The sequence below is a fragment of the Ciconia boyciana genome, chromosome 2 (genome assembly GCF_034638445.1).
Source record: "Ciconia boyciana chromosome 2, ASM3463844v1, whole genome shotgun sequence".
Lineage (NCBI taxonomy): Eukaryota > Metazoa > Chordata > Aves > Ciconiiformes > Ciconiidae > Ciconia > Ciconia boyciana.
In genome coordinates, this window is record NC_132935.1 from 35,551,467 (window position 1) to 35,572,244 (window position 20,778).

Genomic DNA, 20,778 nt, shown 5'->3' on the forward strand with positions numbered 1-20,778 from the left:
GTCTGAAATCCTACGTTTTAAGCACTCTGGTCAGTGCTGTTAGTAACTAATTTTCAAGGGCACTAAAAAGATAAACGCAAACCAGAGATACCCTGTTATGCTGCTTTTGTTAGAGCCACTAGGAATATCCTAAAAGGTCAAGGAATACCGACATGGATAGTTTAGTCCCAACTATATTTCACTCTGAGTGAGTCTTAAGTCCTTTGGCCATTTTTAATAGTGTTGAGGTTAATGACTTGAAGTTAAAAATTATTTAGTTTAAAATTGAAGTAAAAAGGATGTCATTTTTTTAAAAAGGCGTTTTTTTCCTTCCCACCCCCCTTTTTAAGCATTCCAAAACAATCTCCTGTTAAAATACATTGCATTTTATGATTCTGTACTTCAGCAGTAAGGTAAAATAGCTGGTTTAGTTCTGAATAATAATTTTGTTGTTTTTCCTTCAGCTTAATGTATCATACAGTAGCTTTGAACACTCAGGAAATGCAATAGTGTCCTAGAGCGCACTATTTGCAAAACCACTGGCTGTTAAAACTGACCTGCAGATTTCTAAGGGGGAGGGGGGCAGAGGGAATTAGTGCAATTTCCGTGATAGTGACATGGGTATGCTATTATCAGACAATTGGAAAGTTACCACACTTAACCCCTGAGTTCTAAATAAATTTCAAAATTGAAAATTTTTAAACCTGTGTTTCTGTTGATTTATGACTTCTCAGAGCAAGTATTCCTATGTAGAATCATAATTTTCATGGCTATGTGGTGAGCAGATTGCTAATATAATTAGTATTTGGGTAATAGGTTGTGAAACTGCATGTATAAAATTAAAGGGTTTTTTCATAGTTCTGAAGAGTTTCATAGATTTAGAAAGTGTTTCATAGTTTTCATAGATTTCAAAGTGTTTAGCTATTTTTGTGCTCCTCTGAGTTACAAGTATATGCAATTCTCAGAAACACCCAAATACTAAAAAAGGATGGTATTCCTGAACAGCCTTGAAGAGGATATTTTGAAGACTTCAGGTGTCCCATAATATTCCTTTTTACATAGTAAGCTAGTCCTGTTCAAAATTTGATGGTTCAAAATTTGATGGTTCAAATTTTAAACTGAACCACTGATTTAGCCATAAAAACTTCCAGATCCTTTACTAACTGTAAACAATGAGAAAAGTCCTGCTGGGTTACAGTTTGAGTAGGTGTAAGCTGCTGAAGAAGTCTCTGATGGTCTCCAACATGAAATAGTCTGTGCATCTGGAATGATCAGAACTCCGTTCCACGAGACATGAAATTCCTTTATGGTTTTGAGGTTGAAGAAAGAGGATTCACCATCAAGATTCATCATGCCATTATATTCAACAGCTGTGTTGAACACAATGTCTAAAAGGCATTTCTTAACGGTAATAAGTGTGGAAAATCGGTTGCTTCTGTCTGCGTTTTATTGCTGTATATCATATTTCACAGGCGTAAGTTGCAGCAGTGGCTATTCGGTTTTTTCACCCTTTCTTGTTTTTACTCTTCTCATTGAAAGGGGCTTCCCAACACCTGCCTAAATCTGTTGGTTATGTGATAGATAAAGTGGATGACGAAATTAGTGGGGCAGGAAAGTTAACTTTTGAATCCATGTTTTGTGTCCCTAGTTTTATTTATTGTTAAGTCTCAAATGTTGCAGTATAATTTAAGAGAGCAACAGCTACTGCAGAGTCAACAAAAGAACAATGTTAGTGTGTAGGTACTAATGAGAAATAGCAGTTTTCCTAGCTGAAAACTAAGGGTGGAGGCTGTGGTGTAAACTTAGTTTCAACAACTGAATAAGAGAAAAATGGCAGGAACTCATTATTTTCAGATTGAGTGGATTTGGAAATTAAACTCTTATGCTGGTTTTTAAAGACAGGCCAAAGCTTTGCAATTGGCAAAAAAGGCATTAGGTAGTTTTTCCCATGGAAAAAGTTCAACTTCGAAGGATTTTTTGACAAATAATAAACTGGATTGGAGTTGGATTTCTTTTTAAATGTGGCTTATCACGTGGCAATTTTATGGGAAGATACCAATGCTGTGAACTCAATGTGTTGCACAATGATTGGAAGAGCCAGAAAAGAGCACATAGTAGATTTTGTGATTATTATCAGTCACCTATGAAGCTTGTTTGAGCGTCATCACTAGGGCAGCACAGAGAAAAGAACAGTGAGTTTTTATCAGTTCAAGTTTTAACACGTTGTGTGTCATGAAATAAAGCTTTGAGTATGTTACATGTAAAATGTAGGTTGTGGTGCAATCTCTCTTTTATAGGAGAAAGGTCACTGAGATTAAAAAAAAAAAGGGGGGAACAAAAAGATACTTCTCTCTGCCATGTTACTGTTTTATATTTACAGAATACAGGATTTTCCTCCCACGCTACGTGGGAGGAGAATCAGAGATGCAAGATAGTGATTGTTCTTTGGCAAATGGAGTACTTCAACCTTTTATCCTATTGAACTTACGTACTCAGACAGTTTGCAAGATGTTAATTGTGTAATGTTTTGTAGCTTCACTTGTTGAGGGTAGAATTGGGAAATTAAGTTAAAATTGCCCCTGAAATATCTACTGCATTTTAGATTGGTGAAAGTAACAATTGTGAGTTTTAAAATAAATTAAAATCTTACTGTACAGTGCCTAAAGTTACTGGTTTTCAGGATAGTTTTGTGAGGTGAGTTTTTTGGGAATACAGGCATGGATTAATGCTACTCCTTATTTATTTGTTGCCAATCTCTTTCCTCAATCAGAAGTTACTTTGAAGTTAAAAACAAATACTGTTAATTCCTTTAATGTTAATTCAAATTTAAAACAGCCTTTTCAGGTGAGAATTCATAGCTAAGGCTTTTCTTCCCATGAAAAAAAATACTGCTGGTATCCCGTTTGCACTTAATAATAGAAAACCTTTCTCTCCAAAATCACCACTACACAAAACCATAGGTAGTATATAATTCATGTCTTGGGTTGCTATAAATTCTTGTTACTCTGCCTAGTAAAACAACAGGATACATGTTATGCAGGTTAATTCACTCTTACATAAAGAGCTCTCAGTTTTGGCTGGTATCTCGAAGCCTGAAAAATATCTAGAATCTAAATGCATTTGGCACAAAGGATTTAATTTCTTTTTTTATACAGGGAAAAACTTCCTGCATTACCATACTAAATTGACATATAACGTTTTCCAGAAGTGACATTCCATTTGAGTCAGAATTATGTGTAGCAAACTAATTGAAACATGTAAATGATATATCAATATTGCACTAGCATTTAAGCTGCTTTCAGATTTGTCATAGAGCGCTTAAATAATGAAAAATATTTGACTTTTCATAAACAACTATGACTTAACAAGAGAACTGTCTGAAAATATTTATCTGAAATAGTCAAGTAACTGCTCATCCACTGTGTTTTCATAATATAGCTCCGTTCCATGGTAGTCATATCCCATATGAAGTCTTGTCTTTCCTGAGGGTCATTAAATAAACAAATGCAAACCAACAGGCTGGAGCAGTGCCATCTTGATGTACAGGCCTGCAAAATGAAATTCTGCAAGGTCTGTGCAGGGTCTGGTGATGGCGGTATGATGGGTGCCTTTGGAGGATTTGCTTCTCATCCCTCAGGAGCTGTGATAGCTCATTGCACAGCTGTATAAGTTACCCGAGAAGCCTCTTCTCCAGCAATTTTCTCTTGCTTCTAGACTAGCAAGACCAAACAGCTACTTAATTTTGAAAATTCCTTATCGGTATCTTCATTGGTTATGAAGTCAGTCACTTCTGTGTATTCCTAATAACGAAATCAACTAGGTATTCATATATGTCTTGGGCTTACCTGAGAAGCCTTCGGTTCATAGGTTAAAAAAAAGTACTAAATAATGGTTATATTTCAATATTAAAGCTATTTATTATCACTGAGCAGAGTCTGAGCCCTTGTATTTGATAGACACAGTAATCAACTTGCTCTCATGGGCTCTGGAAACCGATGCTTTTGATGTGGAAGAACTTTTAATAATTACATAACCTTGCACTTTTTAATGTATTCATCTATTGCATTGAGTATAGGTCCTACACAATCCTCATTATTTTAATTTTTTATAGCTTTTACCTTCATAGGTATTTATCTTTACAGCATTTATAAGAATTAGAGGATTACTGGTGCCAAAAAACATGCCTCGACAATTACTACAAATTGGTAATTACGGCATATTACTAAAACAGGCAATTCCACTCCTTTCCCTGGCCACGTGTCCTTCTTCTTCCCCTGCAGTAATTATAACAACTGTGTGTCCACAGAATAGGAGAGATTCTTTTTCTGATCTGATAGAAAATTATTTTGGTAGTTTAGTCTTGCTGTGAATAAGCTGAAAGCCATGGATCATGCAGTGACTGTAAAATTGTCAAATCCTAGACAAGAGAAGAAATGGAAGCATATGACAGCCGAGAACAGGATGACCCTCTTCTGCAGATGCTGCACTTGCAGCACATCAGCAGTAAGGTGAAACCTTTCCCTTAGTCTCCATTCATCCCTTTGAAAGTCCTGGGATGGAAGTGATAATATGCCCGTTACTATCTAGAACCAAGAAAGATAAAAATGGAACAAGCCACTGATGAAAAAGCTACATTATCACTAAGGAATAAAATAGCAATAAAATCTCAACAGGTCAAAGACATCTTGCCAATTTAGGGTATTTTTCATTTTTAGCTATATATGCATGTTCTTTTGTTGTCTCGATATAATCTTGTCTTAGTTTGATTCTACATCTTTTACTTGCATGATGCAGACAGTGTTTCCTGCAGGTGCATGAAGCTTGTGTTTATCAGAAGATCTCTGTTCCACAGACATTTTAGACTCAGTGCTCTTCCTGAAACTGGCAGGCAGGAGTGGAAGGAGAAGGTGGCACAATTCCTCTGAGAGGTATGTCGTCCTCCACACTCGGGAGATGTGGTCTCCTGGCACTGCTGGTTATGGTTGCTATGCCACTGGAGTAACAGGGGGAGGTTAACATGATGTACAGTTGACTTCTGTGTGCGAAGGAGGTAAGATGGAAAGCTGAAAAAGTACAGTAGACACAGGCAAAAGAAATCAAGCTCCCATGTTATTATAGTGGCAGAAATTGTAAAGAAGCAGGCGGTGATAGTTCAGGATGTAGAAGAATGATATAGGGGGAAAAAAAGGGAGAGCAGAGGAAAAAAATGTTTGGTAATGTTCAAAAACTTTATGGATAATGGAGGGAATGGAATACAAAATTATAGGGACCCTAATCAAGAAACATATTTGACCTTTGTGAAACTGGCTAGATAAATCAGAAAATTATCTAATAAATGCAGTTTGAACATAGTTGCATTTTTCCTGTAAATGTGAGGTAATGCAAACTCTAGAAGAAAAGTGGATTTTTAGATCAAATTCATGAATATTTACAGAAACAATTTTAGTAGGAGCTACAGTTTTCATTATTTGCTCTATATGTTTTCAATATGTGAGTTATAATCATGTATTTGATCAGATCAGTGCAAGATAGCTTCTGAAATAATGAAGATAACGGATGAAATTCCTCTTACCATTAAGGTTCTGCATATTTGGGACCTAGGACTCTGATTCTTGAAGTCTCTGGCAAAACTTAGGTTGACTGGTGCAGGACCAGGGTGCATTAACCAAATACTAAAGCTTTCTTTTTTAAAAACCAAACCATTATTGTGTTGGCTATCTCTACACCTGCAGCAGATTAGGAAGGGTTAACTGCAAAAGTGTTTTCTTCTACATTTTGCATAGGTAAAGGTCAACACTGAAATTAACAGCAAATTACAATATAACCAACTCCTTGTGAGATCTACCCACTCTGGGATTTTGGGCCTTTCATTGCTGAGATTACTGAATAACTTAGAACAAAGAATACTATGAGCCATCACAAAATCAGGAATGGAACTGTATTTAAGGAAGAAAATACTCATATTCATATAAATTACTTCTGGGAGTCTGCTAATAGTGTTTGTTTTCTTACTGTGCTTAAGGGATTGAATCCCTCTAGCATTATGCATGTACAAAAACACTTCTTAAAAAGCACTCTGCAAGCCAGGTTACTGAGACATGGGGAAAGGGAAAAAACCAATAAAACACAGGGATAATTCTCCAGCTGCCCCTATTCCCATGATGATGAAGAGCTACAAATGTTGCACATATATATTAGGCAATTGCATGACACTTTAAAAAACAAAGATGTGACAAGATACCTTTGGTAGTCCTGTAAGAATAAACTCTAGTCAAAGTGAATTGAGGGATGGGGGGATTCTGGTCATGAGTTTCAGGTGCAGAATAATGCTTCAGTTTCTTGCATATCCAATCAAGTTAGGGTGGGTAGTAATTCGTTTGTGCTTTATTGTTTATGTGAAGGGCAAACTGCCCCTTGGTTTTCATGCCTGCTCTCCTCAGGAATGGGATTTGCAGCATAGATCAAGTTATCTCAGTAAACAATATTTTAGTCCAAAATGTGGTAGGTGCCTTGTTTTTAACATTGCAAAGCTCTTTGTGATAGGAAAAAAGACTTCTCAAACATAAGGTCAGTTAAAAGCTATGATTTTTTGCTAAGGTGGCTTTTTGTTCAGAGATAATTTTTCTTTATCACAGAGTAGAAGTCATATTTGTACTGATTACAGTTAGCTTAAGACTACAAAGCTGATCTCTCCGTGCAAAACCAGCTTGCAGTCTGTGAAGTGTGCTGGCATTCATAAGCTTATGCCTTTTCATATCTTCTGACCTTGAACAGGGGTTTCTGGAACAGGGTTAAGAAACTGAATATAATGGATTGAAATCAGTTTTATCTCACTGTGACTGCATCAACACGGATAGTCAATGTGTCCATACTTAGAGCTGAACACATGTCCATTGCTTAAACTTGATGTTCTTGCTATCTTTGTGGCATATGGCATTAAGAAATGTATTTTAGGATAAACATATGTTTGGATCATGCAAAACAACATCTAGTAAAACAAAAATAGCGACGTTCCACTTAATGCTCTAGCAGCTGAAGTTAGTTCTGAAGAACTGCAGGAAAAAGAAACCTCTACCAGGTCTAAATGTCTGCTTACTTAGTGCAATAAATCCTCTGCAACCTAAATGGTGTTGAGAAATCATAGTATATAAATACTGACTTCCAGGGAAAACACGCACAGCAAGACTCTTCTGACTTAAGTGTTATTTAAATGAAGTCAGTAGAGCAAGGCCAGCTTGCACAGCATCAGAAGGCCATAGTTTGTGACTGAGAATTGAGGTTGAATTTAGAGGACAAAAAGTATAGGATTTGGTTTACATCACGATACTTTTTCCATCCTTACTTTTGGTAGGCTTTTCTCCTTTCCTACTCAAAAATTGACACATATGCAATTCTGTCATCAGCAAATGCCTGCAAAGCCAAGAGGCTTGTTCCCTTCTGCAGCCACCTCACAGGGCAAGCATACTCCCGCTGCCTTCTGTTCTTCCCGTTAAGCAAACCCCAGAAGTTTGTATGCTCACTTTAACATCGGCAACACTGCTGATGCTGGATACAAGTTGGAAGCTGATGCCACGTTGTGCTGTGTTTTTGTTTTCCTCCAGTTAGCCGTTTACAAAGTTGAGGATGGATAAAAACATACTGGAAGGTAAAGCTTGTAGGTAGAAGTAGTATCTTGCATCACACTAAATAAAAGGTTAAAGAAAGTAGACAGGCTTTCAGATGCACAACCCTTCTTTAGGTCTAAAATTAAAGAAGCAGTTTTAAAAGGTAAATACAAACTGAGAACAATTGTTCAATAATTTAATTGGCCATCTCTGAAGGAAAAATCATGCGCTACCGATGGAGCAGAAATGACCCAAGGGATTCTTTTGCATCATCAGAAAGCGTGGGTGTGAAGGCACAGAGAAAGGTACTCCAATGTTTCTGGAATGTACAGCAAGATCAGCGGGGAGATGGAGATTATAACGAGCTATAAAATCACTATCTCTATTAAATCCTTGGTTTTACATATGCACTAGGATTATGAGTTTTGCAAGTTTGCCTTTGGAAAAACATTTTGTAAGTTTATCTTGAGGCTCCATTAGATCTGAAATACTATAGCTGGAGTAACTGCTTTATGAAAAGTGTTTCTGTAAATTGGTTAATTTATTGATTGCATGCAGGTTACTTCTAGTGAGTGGTGCTTGTCTATTTTCACCTACAGTTACCACAAAATCATCCAGTGCAAAGGACAGAGGATGTTCCAGTCCAGGAAAGGAAAACGTAGAATCTAAGAACGCTCCCATTTAAAATATACCCATGCTAATTTGAACACGTACACCACCAGACCATCATTGCAGAAAAATCAGATTATCCCAAGACCTGTGGCAGAGTACCACGGGAAGCACAGAGAAATGCCTCCCCTTGCCAGGAGAACCGTTCATCACCCCAAGCCGCAGGCAAGCCTTCTCCCACAGCAAACCAGCCGGCGGCCCCGAGCCCAAGGAGCAGAGCAGGGCCGGTCCGGGCCTGCTGCGGATCCCTAATCCGGCCTTCCCGCCAGGACACACCAGCCGTGAGGGGAGGTCGCCGAAACCCGTAAAAGGGCACAGCCGGCATTAACTAAATCCCTTAAAGACTCTGGACGTGCAGATCTAAAAACCTTCACAAACAGAGAGGCCAGGCGGGGCCTCGGCCCCCCGGCGGCGGTGATGGCCGGCCCTGAGACCCGCTCCCACCGCGGGAGACGACGGGGCTCCCTCCTCGGCCGCAGGGCAGCCCGGCGCGGTCCCCCCTGCCGCCGCCGCCGCCGCCGCCGGGCGAGCAGGGGCAGGGCAGCACCGCGGTAGCCCCCGATGGGCGCAGCGAGCCGGCGAGGCGCCTCCCCAGCGGCCGCCAAGGGCGGTAGCGACGGCGGCGGGACCCCAAGGACGACGCCCGCTCCCCCGGCGCCCGCCCGCGCCACCCTCTCCCCGCGCATGCGCGGCCGCCTGGCCGGCAGCGCGGTCACGTGACCGGGGAGGGCGGGGAGGGGACGGACGCGCGGCGCTGCGTCTCTGTGGGCCCGGGCCGGCGGCGCAGACGGGAGGGGGAGGATCCATCATGGCGTCCATGCAGGTGAGGAGCCTGCGGCGGAGCTGGGGCGCGGGGGCCGAGCGGCAGCGGGGGCCCGGAGCCGGGAGGAGCCGTTCGCCTGGGCGTGTGCGTGGTGGTGCGCTCCGGAGAGCGGTGCGGGCGGAGCAACCGCTGGGGCAGCGGCTGAGGGGGCCGGTTGCGCCGCGGCTCTGGAACGGCCACGGGCGTAGGGGGGGACCGGCGGCCGCTCGGCGGGGCGGGGGGGGGCTGGGGGAGGCAGGGTACTGCCGGCCCGGCGTCGGGATGGAGCTGAGACCCGCGGGGGCAGGCTGTGAGGGCCCGGCTGCGGCGAGGGGGGGGAGGAGAGAGCCGCAAGTGAGGGCGGGCGGGGCAGGATGGCGAGCGGGGGAGGAGGCGGGAGGGCGTCGGGAAGCACCGGGCGTCGGGGGGGGCGAGGGGGGGCGAGGGGTTGCCTCGGGGAGAGGTTTGGCAGCGATGTCCCCTCTCCTCGGGGAGGCGAGAGGAGGGCGAAGGGATCTCTCTCCCCCTCGACAGGGTTTGCGGGGGGCACGGCTTCGCTGGCCGCCGTGGGAGATGGCGGGCTTGTCCCCCTTCCTCGGCGCTGTGGCCGCAGCGTAGCGGGGGGCTGTCAGGGAGACCCCCCCCCCCGGTGACACCGTGAGGACGGTGTCGAAGGATGCGAACAACAACTCCCATCTTCCCGGGCGTTTCTGGGGTTACAGCACTGTGGTTCTTGGGCACAGGGGGGCTGGGACAGATAAATTTTGTCCCAAGCCGTGTGCCCGTTTTGCCCGGGGGTCCTCTTTCTCTCCGTAAAATGAGATTGTAGTGTGGTGTCAGTCCTGTGGACAGATAATGCCTGGTTTTACTTGGATGGGGTTGCTGTAGGTACAGTAGCATGAAACATCTTGCTGCTTGACAGGTATTTCCAGCTGAATTATTTATTCATACCTTCTCCTGAGGAGTTCTTAAATAGTAGCTGCAGAAATTGCTCTGGAGGAATGGATCACTTTCACTGTGTGCTGCTCCGGGTGGGTGGTGATTTATTGTGACTGGGGCAGGAGAAAAAGATCGCTGGGTTTTGTGGCAGTGGCCCCTGTCTTTCCTTATTTCACCTGTAACTGCTCTGCTTTTCCTCGAAATTTTACAGTTTTCCATTTTGTTTTCAGATCTGGATGATCTAGCACTTCTGTTTTCTTTCTCAAACTGCTTCTTTCTCTTTATTGTTTTCATTTTGTCCAGCATAACTTACATTTTTTGTCACTAGTAATGGAACGACCGAGAAAGAGTGTACAAACTGAATGAAATTAGTTCAATTGTCCTGATAGCCTGGATTTAGCATAGCTAAAATGAGCTAAAATGTCAAAGCATTGAACTTAATCGGGTAAAAATTCTGCTCTTGAAGTTTAGAAGCATTAAAAAACCCATGGTGTGTCTTTCTGAGTTATTGAAATGAAATGGGATCAGGAACTTGAACGTACTGTACAGAATGTTCTTCATTTAGCAGTAGTTTAGACAGATAGTCTGATCTGCCTTCATTTTATCAGCTCTTATCTGGCAAATGTGTTCTTGTAATGCTCTTCTTTTAATGTTCAGACTTCCACAAGCATAACTTCAAAATAGAGGCAATAATTTATTAAGTAGTATCTTTTATAAAACTGTGTGAAAACTATAGGGAAATGACAGTTGTGAAACTTAAAGGAGGCACTCTGTGGGACTTTGTAAACCTGTGCTGTGTTGCTGTTTCTGGCCTAGTAAATGACCTTCTACAGCTTGCCTCACCCTCATTCCCGTTGCTCCTTCTGTAAAGGGGAAATAATGATGACAAATTAAATGATGATGTTTAGGATACATGAGTGACAAATGTTGCCTAAAAGTAAGATAAGTTATGTGTGGAGGTAGTACTCGCTTCCTGAAAATATGGCTGTGGTAAGTCTAATATTGTAATTGCTTTCATTTTAGAAATACTAGCTATAAGAGTACACTTTTTTTTTAATGAGAGATTCAAGGAAATTTATGGATTTTTTTTGTCTATATGTTGCTAGTTTTATGATGTTCTGATGACTTTTTCCTGAGTTTAGTGAATTGCTGATTTAGTAATGTAGTTTAGCAAATTGGAAAAGGAATTGTCTGAGAATTTTTAAATAAACAGGAAGCATAAATGAAAAATTAGTAAGTGAACTGTAAAATTAGTAAGCTTCTCAATAGTAGACACCTTCCCAGGTGAGCAAGATTTCAAGGCTCTGAATTCTATTAATTAACATTTAAATCTTCAACGTGAAAAACATTTTACAAAGGAAGCTGGTGTATATAATTTTAAGTGGTTTTCAGTTCAGGATCTTTTAATTTATTATTAGTGCTAACATTTAATATGTAAGTTGCCTAACATAAAAAGGAGATATCCTTTTTCTGATTATGTACAGTGTTTTTAAGTAGCCAATGTTTAACTGAAATGTTTGTGCAACTCATTGCAGTGTCTAACTATACCAGTAGTCTATCGCCGTACCATTATGGCAGTATTATTTGTATTTCTGATAAGAATGATATATTGGTACATTAAATAAGTTTTCATTGCTTCTTAAAGTACTTTAATTTTATACAGCAATCTATGATGCTCTGGGTTAATTACATCTTATTTTTACAGATACACTGAAATTTCCCTGATTAACTTAAAGGTAGAGTTATCTGATCAGCCTGTTCTAAGTTAGTCTACAAGGAAAGTTTTGAAACTGTAACAAATCACCTCTTTTTGCCAATGGCAATGAACATCAACCGGAAGAGCTGCTGCGGTTCAGTTGATGCATAGTAACTTGTAAAACTTGGGAGTTTGAGCCTTTATGTGTGTAATTTAAAGTTTCTGTAATCTTTGTCTGTGTGGATATTCTTTAACGGTAGTTTTCTGCAATGCTTTTCTTCTAGAAAAATAGAAGCTGATGTTGACAAGATCCTGTATTTTGTTTCTTAACTACTGTGTTGTCCAAAGTGGTGGCTAATTTGACATCACTAGATTGGTTTAAGCCTAGTTTGCATAACTTTAAGCAAATGATAATTTTTTTCTTAAAAAACAAACAAAACCCCCCAGACAAACCTTGAAGGAAAAGCATTTTTTTCAGGATTTTTCCCAGAAAAAGCCCAAGCTTGTGCAACTTTTCCTGAAAAAAAACCCAGAAATATTCTGAAAAGTTCTAAGTAGTAGTAGAACAAGTGAATAGAATGGATTTGCTATAGAAAATTCAATATAGCATCTTTAGTAAGCTGAAGTCTTAAAGCTACAGATAACATACAAATGTGGCAAATACTGAAGAAATAATAAACAATAAACAGTTGTTCTCAGAACAGCTGGAAACACAGGACTTACATAAAGAATAGAAAAGCAGGTAAAAAAATAGAACCAAGGAAGTTCAGTTGAAAATGTACAGAAACTATATCATTGCTGTACAAAGTGTTAGATAATTAAGACCTTTCTTTCAACCTGCAGATATCAACTATATGCATCTTAAACTCGAAAGATGGGCTTTATCCGTAATGCTGACATTTTAATTACTACCATTTTACCTTTCCCCTCCTTTTATTTTTGATACCAGGTTACTTCAAACCCTGAATTATGACTGGACATATTTAAACAGCTGTTACAAACACATCTATGGGAACAATTTTAGGTTTGTGTTTTATCACCAAAAGAACCTCTGGTCTTCCCTTTAAAGTTAGACACATGAGATTTGTACATGTAGATATTTAAATCTGATTAAATACAGAGCTAATGTAATTAATGACACAGCTTTAGTAAGTGTAGAATGTTAGCCTTCACCATGCATTTGTGTTATCAGGATTTCTTTTTTGCCCTTGAAAACTGCCTATTGGTGAGTCGCCATCAAAATACATGCACACATCAAAATAAAAAGTGCTGCTTGGAAAGTCTTGTTACAGCAATATTTTTTTTTCCAAAATGTATGTCTAAACAGGCATTTAATAAAATAATTGTGCTAGATGACAATGCAGAATTCATGTTAGCTTGATATCACAAAACACAAGCCAGTAGCAATGCAAAAGCTTCTCACAAGTTTCACCCCAGTGTTTTCAGCCAGTGGGGTAGGGGATGGGGAAAATGGTATACAAGCCACTGAAATATCAAGAAAAATTGCATTGTAATTATGTTATAAGAAAATATTATGCTCTGGATATGCCTACTTTTGGTTAAACTTCCTTGGTTCTGTTCTTTACCTGTTCTTCTAGTCTCAGTGGAAGTTCTGTGTTTCCAGCGGTTCTCAGAACAATTGCTTATTCTTTCTTTGATATTGGTAGCGTTTTTATTTAATAATTTGGAAATAATTTTCTCTCTCTTATTTGACAGCTTTGTCCAGGGAAAAGTTCTAAACTATTTTTAATATCTCTTCCAAAAAAACCCCAACAAACCCATCCTTAAGTGAGGAAAGCTTTCAGTTGACTGGAACTTCAGCGATGATGCACATGTGTTCTGTACTGCTAAACGTCACAGTATAGGATGCTATTTGTGTTATTTGAAATAAACTATTTTAAAAAAATAAAAAGAAAATTAGTATTTACTGTAATTATAAAACCAATTCTGGGACATAAACACAATGAAATTATTGGTAGTAACAACTTGAAGTATTTAGTGGTGCCATTGGTGAAATACTGTTGAAGATAAAAATTTCAATCATTTTTTAAACTGAAAAATGCAAGTACCATAATTGAGACCAGAATGAGTGGAGAGTAAAAAGTGTTTCTCCTATCCACTAAGAGGTCGTTAGTCCTTTATGTAACCTTCAGTTATCAGTCTGTACTGGTATGTGGTATATTAGTTTTGGCATATAGCCATGCTACAGTAAAATAAGATAAATGCAAAATTTGTAGTTATTGTGCCAAGATAAGTTAGTTTAATCTTGGGGCTTTTTTTAATAAACCTTTAAAGTGAGTTGAATATCAGGTGAAGTTTAAAATTTATAGTCTTTAAGTCAGTAAAGATAAATAAAACCAAAGTTTTGGCTTTAGGCTCTAAAGAATCTCACTCGCTTGTTTTTGTATCTGCTTGCGTAAATAGAGTTTTGGGAAACACTTTGCTGTGCAGCAACTGCACAATTTTTGAGCTTGAATGGAAGAACTCACTTCCGAAAAAGAAAGCAGTAGTAGCCAAGTTTACTGGAACCAGTGTCCCTGAGCGTTATCGGCAGATCTTTCTTCCAAATAGACCAACTATATAGCTAAAAATATAGAAAATCATGAATGCTTTCAACCTGTCACATTGAAGGTTGATATCTCATAAATATGTGTATGATTTAAATCAGGAAAATTGCTTTTAGGCCTAGCTATTCAAGCTCTGAGAAGGGGAAAAGAGAAAACAATAGATTTGCAAAAGCCAGGGAATGTTGTCTTGTTAAGCTGCTCCCTTGGAAAGCTCTGTGAGTTTGTAATTAATAAACTAAAGCAGCTTAGCTCAAACAATGTGCAAAACTCGGTGATCGTGCACTTTCTTTAATTGTTTGCTCAAATTCTACCAAGGTAAGCCTTTCAGACTAAAGGATCTTCACTATATGTTATACAGGTATAGTCTGTACTGGTGAATACTCCCAGAGATTATGTGATTAAATTGCCCCTGTAAATATGAAGGAGAGAAGGCACAACTTTCTTTGAATTTACCCATAGTTATGGCTGCATTCAACAAATACAAATGTGTTCGGTATAATGATTGTGTCTCTTATGTAGCCTTGGTTTACAACCGAGAGATGAGCTTTCAAGCAGTTTGCAGGCTAAAGTTCCCACTGGGGCAGAGGGGAAGAGGATGATGAAGGTCGTCTACTCAGTACTTGGAGCAAAAAATGTTGTGCATCTTGCATGGCTTTGAAGTAGCGAAGGACTGTGACAGAACTGTGAACTGTGGGTTGCGTTTTTGTCTTTTGAAGGGAGGAAGAGACAATATTACCCATTCATTTAAACCTGTTATAACTTAATTTATTAAAAACAAATGAAAATAAAGTAAATAGGTTAAATAATTAAAAATAAGAAGAGCCAGTAAGCAATATTTTGTGATAGAATGAAGGTCAGGTAACCTGTCTTCTGCCCGCTTTTGATAGCTGAGGGCTTTCAAAAGGTATTCTGGAATCTGCGCCAGCCTTTGCAGTTTTTTTTTCTTTGGTTTTGTTTGTTTTTCCTCTGAGGTGACCTTAATCACTGGAATGAAAACCAGGTATCGATCTCGGGTGGCAGGGGAAGAAGGGAGGGAACCCCATCTGCCTCCCTGGGAGCAGTATTAATGTGTTAGACAAGAACAAAGTTAATGGTGGTAGAGCAGGAATTGCGAAATATGTTATTTTTGATAATTAATCATCTGATTGAGAATACTAACTATTCATCCTTTCATACACAGTATTAAAAAAATAACTTTCTCCTTTGGTGATTACAAATACAAAGTTGTTTGTCATCTTTTTTTATTCAACTTAGTTAAAAATACTGCTTGATCAGCCTTAAGAAAAAAAATGCTGTATACAGGCCAATAAATGTTGATAATAGTTTACTAAAGTACAGCAAATATTGTCTCTAAAAGTCTGCTGGAATAAAATGCTTCATAGAATTTGATGCTACTTGTTCACATAGATTTATTTGTTTCTTCTTGATTAGAAGTTGGTGGCCAATAATGAGAAGGAACAAGGAAACTGAATGGATTGAGATTTCCTAAGTTAGAAATTCTCTCCGCATCATATTTAGGGATATGGATTTGATGAGTATTTAAATCTTGTTACAGTTTGCAGCTTCCAACATTTTTGACCCTTTTCTTTCTGAAAGGCTTTTTGTCAGAATACAGCATTTTATATCGGTTATCGACCTTTGTAATAGTTTTTATAAGGATAAGAAATTCCCTGGTAGACATATGGTTGACCTCATTGTGCCACCCCTTGCTATTATCTTAAATTCATTTCTTTAACTGAAGCAGTTCCAATAATGCTGGACTCTTGTGCTTAAAAGAGAAAATAATGTGTGTGTGACTTTTTAGTACTGTGTGAGGCTTGTGCTGGGCGTTGGTACATTTGAAGACTCCATTTATAAAGCAGATGACTAGCTGTCAGTTTCATTTTATTCTTCATTAGCGGATTTCACTTAATTTGCTTTAAAATGTCAGGTTCATTGTAAAAAAATTGGTTATCTGGCAAAAAGCTTTTCAGACTGTGGAGTACAGAGTGTTTTGTGTGTGTAGTTACTGGTTTATCTTTAATTATACTGTAGTTCTGATTTCAGGTTGATCTTTTAGTGAGTTTGTCAAGCATATTATTTCCTTTAGGCGAGGACTCTGTTGCTTTGACCTTCCAGTCAAATATTTTAGAATATCTTGGAGCATGTGAAGATAATACTCTGTTATCTAGCTGAGAAATCAACAATCCTTCCTCCCACCCCTCCAATCCGTAACCTAATGAAATTTTTAAATGCTTAGAAGAACAGAAGGTTAGTGGTGGAAACTGATTCGTAAGTAGCTTATTAAAAGATTCATGCATTGCCTTTTGGTTCCTTTAAAAAGAGAGAAATGTACAAAATGCTTGACATTCAGGCCTTGAAGTATGGATTGGTCTGGGAAAATAACATTAGAACTGGGTTGCCAGATGTTAACATGTTTTATTAGAAATGAGAAGGAGACTAATCTGCTTCTGCCTTCTCAGTACAGATTGAAAACCTGATAGTGAGCCAAAAATAGATAAAACTGAAAAACAATTCTTCAAATTCAAATCCTGGTATTATTTTTTATGGACAGAGTATTTTGTGAAGCTGTTTTGTTATGTGTCCTGCTGAAGCTTTAATTGGGCACATCCAGTCAATTATCTTTCTTTTGCCCTCTGGGCCTTGATTAAATCTTACTGTAAGAACTTTGATTAGGAAAAATTCACCCAGGATTGTGATAATCAAGTATCTGGATGGCTTGTAAGTTTGGGAGTCTGGGCCAAATGATTTCACTTGAATAATGATGTTGTGGTTTAGCCCCAATCAGCAATTAAGTACCACACAGCCGCTCCCTCACCCTCCTCCCTGGTGGGATGGGGAAGAGAATTGGAAGAGCAAAAGTAGGAAAATTTGTGGGTTGAGATAAGAACAGTTTAATAATTGGAACAATAATAATAATAAAATTGTAATGAGAAGGAAAACAACAAGAGAGTGAGAGAGGAACAGAACCCAGGAAAAAACCAAGTGATACAACCGCTCAGCACCTGCCGACCGATGCCCAGCCGGTCTCTGAGCAGTGATGCCTACCCCCTGGCCAACTGCCCCAGTTTATGTACTGAGCATGACATCATGTGGTATGGAATAGCCCTTTGGCCAGTTTGGATCAACTATCCTGGCTGTGCCCCCTCCCAGCTTCTTGTGCCCCTGGCAGAGCATGGGAAGCTGAAAAGTCCTTGACTAGTGTAAACATTACTTAGCAACAACTAAAACATCAGTGTGTTATCACTATTATTCTCATACTAAAATCCAAAACACAGCACTATACCAGCTACTAGGAAGAAAATTAACTCCATCCCAGCCGAAACCAGATACACTCTGCAGAGGCTTTCTTGAATGACCTGATAGATTAGGAAACAAAGGATTTTTTTATTTGTAGGAACTGTCTCTTTTGTCTTTTCTTTAGATGTCTTAAGTAGCAAGAGGGACTGTAGCAGGAAATTTTTTAAGTGTCACTGTTTTTAATCTTTACCTTGTTTCTCTTCTGTTTGAGAGCTTTTTGGCATTTAAAGTTAGGTTTCTAATAAGAGTAACATGCAATCAGTTCCAGCAATACTTACACTGTTAAAATGTTTTTTCTGTAGAGGAATTTTGTTTGAAAACCAGGACTATCTACCCAGTGTTTAGAACTTCATATTGTGGATTTGAGATACTTTTCAGTAAGAAATCTGTGAATGGAAGAATCAGAATACTGAAAACAGAGTTGTTACTGGTCTTACTCACTCAGGCTAGTAAGTTGTACTAGCAGACTAGTAACAGCTTTGCTTATGAAACAACATGCTGGTGTTGTAACAACACTGTTGTTGCAGCCTGTTAACTCCTCCTCCTGTTCTGGTACGAGGTTACTGTTTGCCTCCATTCAGTGAGGGAGTGCTTGAAAAAAATCTCTCCCCTGCATGCAAAAACTTCTTCAAAACAGAAAGGATGTTTTTTGTTAAATGTTTTGTAGCTTGAATGGGGGAGGAGGTGACAGCCTCTAGCTCATAAGTGAAATGTAAATTCTTTGCCAGGACTTCATCACAGGATTGAGAGTACTTTTGTGCTAACAGATTTTGCTGGGTGTTTCAATCTTTGGGTGTGGAAGAGAATCATTAGTAGTTATTGAAGAAATATTGTTAGGTCTCCCTAGGGTGCAGCAGCTTTACCAGCATGAAATAGAAGAGTGGAGCTCCTGTGGGATTAATTTTTAACTGTTAACTATTTATTAGTTAATTTTTCTTCCTCTTTGATCTCCAAGACAGATTAAGATTTGAGTTTACAGTGTCTAGGAAGGCTTAGCCTTGGAAGGCTACTCCTTTCTTACATCATCACAACAAAGAAAAGGGAATTCGAGTGCATGGAAATAGAAGGTTTCTAACAAAATCCATGTGCAGATGTTTTGGACACCCATGCTTCCTAGTCCGTGAAGTTGCTGTTCCATCTTTCAGTTTCTTCATATCCTCATGATACTACCTAACTGAGCATGGCTAGGAGAGCCTCTGCCACTCCAGGTGAAAAGGCTGTCACATTCCAGCTTAATTGCCTATCACAGCTTGTGTTAGTGGTAAAAGGAGGTGTGGTGATGGAACATTTCCTCCAGCAGAAATGAAAGGATGCTGTTTGTCCATTTTTCGCTTTCTGCTCTACTGGTAGAGAAAAAATTGCTTTTCCCCCAGCTATCTTCTACCAAACTTTTACCACTGCCCTTAATATATCCTGTCTTGTACTGAACATCCTTTTGGTTTAATCAGCTCAGCTTTTCTCTCGCTTCCTTTCTTTCCCTAAAAAAAAGGAAAGTCTCTAAAATAGACTTTCAAGCCTATATTAAGGATTGTTCATAGGTAAAGTATTTGACTAAGCTCATCATTTGGTTTACCCATTTAAGATATTACCCATTTAAGACATTGCACATCTCATGTAGTATTTCTTGAAACACCAAAAAGTGGAATATTCAAGAATTGCAAAGATAAGGCAGTTCAATATATGCATTGTTCTTTCTTAAATTTTATTTTCTTTGTATAATTTACCTTTAGAAAGTTTGTATTTTCAGCTCTGAGGAGATAGATAATAAGCCAGGAGTGTGGGCACACAATTGAACTTGATTGGATTATGGTGTTAATATTTTACTGCTAATCAACAGAGCCAATGTAACAGTGTATGTATGCTTTGCCTGTTCCAATTATGAGGTCTAATACGTTAACTGAAACAGAATTCATTGTCTAAGTTGCTCTCAGCTATAGGTACATAATTCGTACTTGGTAGTGACCCCTATAACTAAGAGTGCCTTACTTTTTCACTGTACACATGTTTTTATTTGCATATAGCTTTGTTAAACTTTAACTCTCTAGGCTCCAGTTTTCCAAGGGAGGGGCAAAGCTGTTGTAAGAGTTCTGACAATGGGCTTAGAACTGGAAATAGACGACCAATATTGTGATACTCATTTTTAAAGGTATAGAGAAAGGTAATTTTCACATACTATAAGAGCTAGATGAGTTTTCCTGATGGGGGAGGAAAATATCTTTGACTACACTGTTGCTTTGTGGGGGATTGTGGTTGAAGTCTGTCTACCTATCTGTCCATGGGTGTGATCCTTGCATGGGTGTGATCCTTGCTTGTGGTAGAATCAGGAAAAAGGTCTTTGGTTTTGGGGAATGTGATGGTGATATTGTCGTATATGCTTTAGGAATATAGGTTATTGCTTTTTGAGGTAGCTGACAAGGACACAGAGACCACTGAAATAATTTTATATCTGTTAATAAACATTTATGTGATAAATGTTTATCACATCTAGCTCAATGGTGCACAGTAACCAAACTATCTGATTCTAGGAGATGCATTCTGAAATACTCATGTTGCCAACCTCCAAATCTCCTCCTGTCCTAAATTGCTACCCTCTCTCCCTTTCACATATTGCATCTTTTTATGTGCTTCTGCCCTGCCTTCTGCTTCTTTATGTGATTCACCAGGAATCAACACAAGTGAGAATTCAGCTGTGGCATTTGAGATGTTACCACACCAGTTCCAGAGGTGGCCAAGTAAGATGTGTACCAGTTTGGAGAAAAGAAGAGTGCATATTTTTGCTTAGCAAAGGTGCTAGAAGCTATCAGCTTTGGAGATGTATTTAACTTGAACCATGACAGACATTGAGTGCCATCTATCAGGACTGAAGCGATACAGGTGGTTGTGAGCTGTCTGGGAGCCAGCAGGAATTTTACTCCACTGACACCCAGTTAATTTTGTGTTATTTTGAGCTTGACACTTTAGAAAATCTGTGGAGGATAACTGAAGGGGTTGCACAAATCCTATTTGACAGAATTAGCAATAGAATACAAGCCATTGCTATGTCAGTCATGTCTCAACTACTTGAATAAACTTTCTTTTGGAACTGATGTTTCGATCAGTGTTAAGCTGTGTTCTTTGATTTCATCCTTGAATCTTCCTGTAGAGGTAGGTGAATTAAGTAATCTTGGTTTCAAAGACTTCCATCTTTTTGAAAATAACTTGTATAAACTACTGGTTATGTCA

General features: G+C 39.2%; 1 protein-coding gene across 2 annotated transcripts in view; it reads left to right on the forward strand.

Annotated features, from left to right (window-relative positions):
- Nucleotides 1-8,995: 8,995 nt before the first annotated feature.
- UBE2W (ubiquitin conjugating enzyme E2 W) overlaps nt 8,996-20,778 on the forward strand; it is a 34,674-nt gene continuing 22,891 nt past the window's right edge. For both annotated transcript variants that reach the window (XR_012040848.1, XM_072852334.1), the window contains exon 1: nt 8,996-9,075. Coding sequence is in view for 1 of the 2 variants with exons in the window: in XM_072852334.1 (XP_072708435.1) it covers nt 9,061-9,075 (15 nt within the window). In the remaining variant the exon portion in view is untranslated. The remainder of the gene's footprint in view (nt 9,076-20,778) is intronic.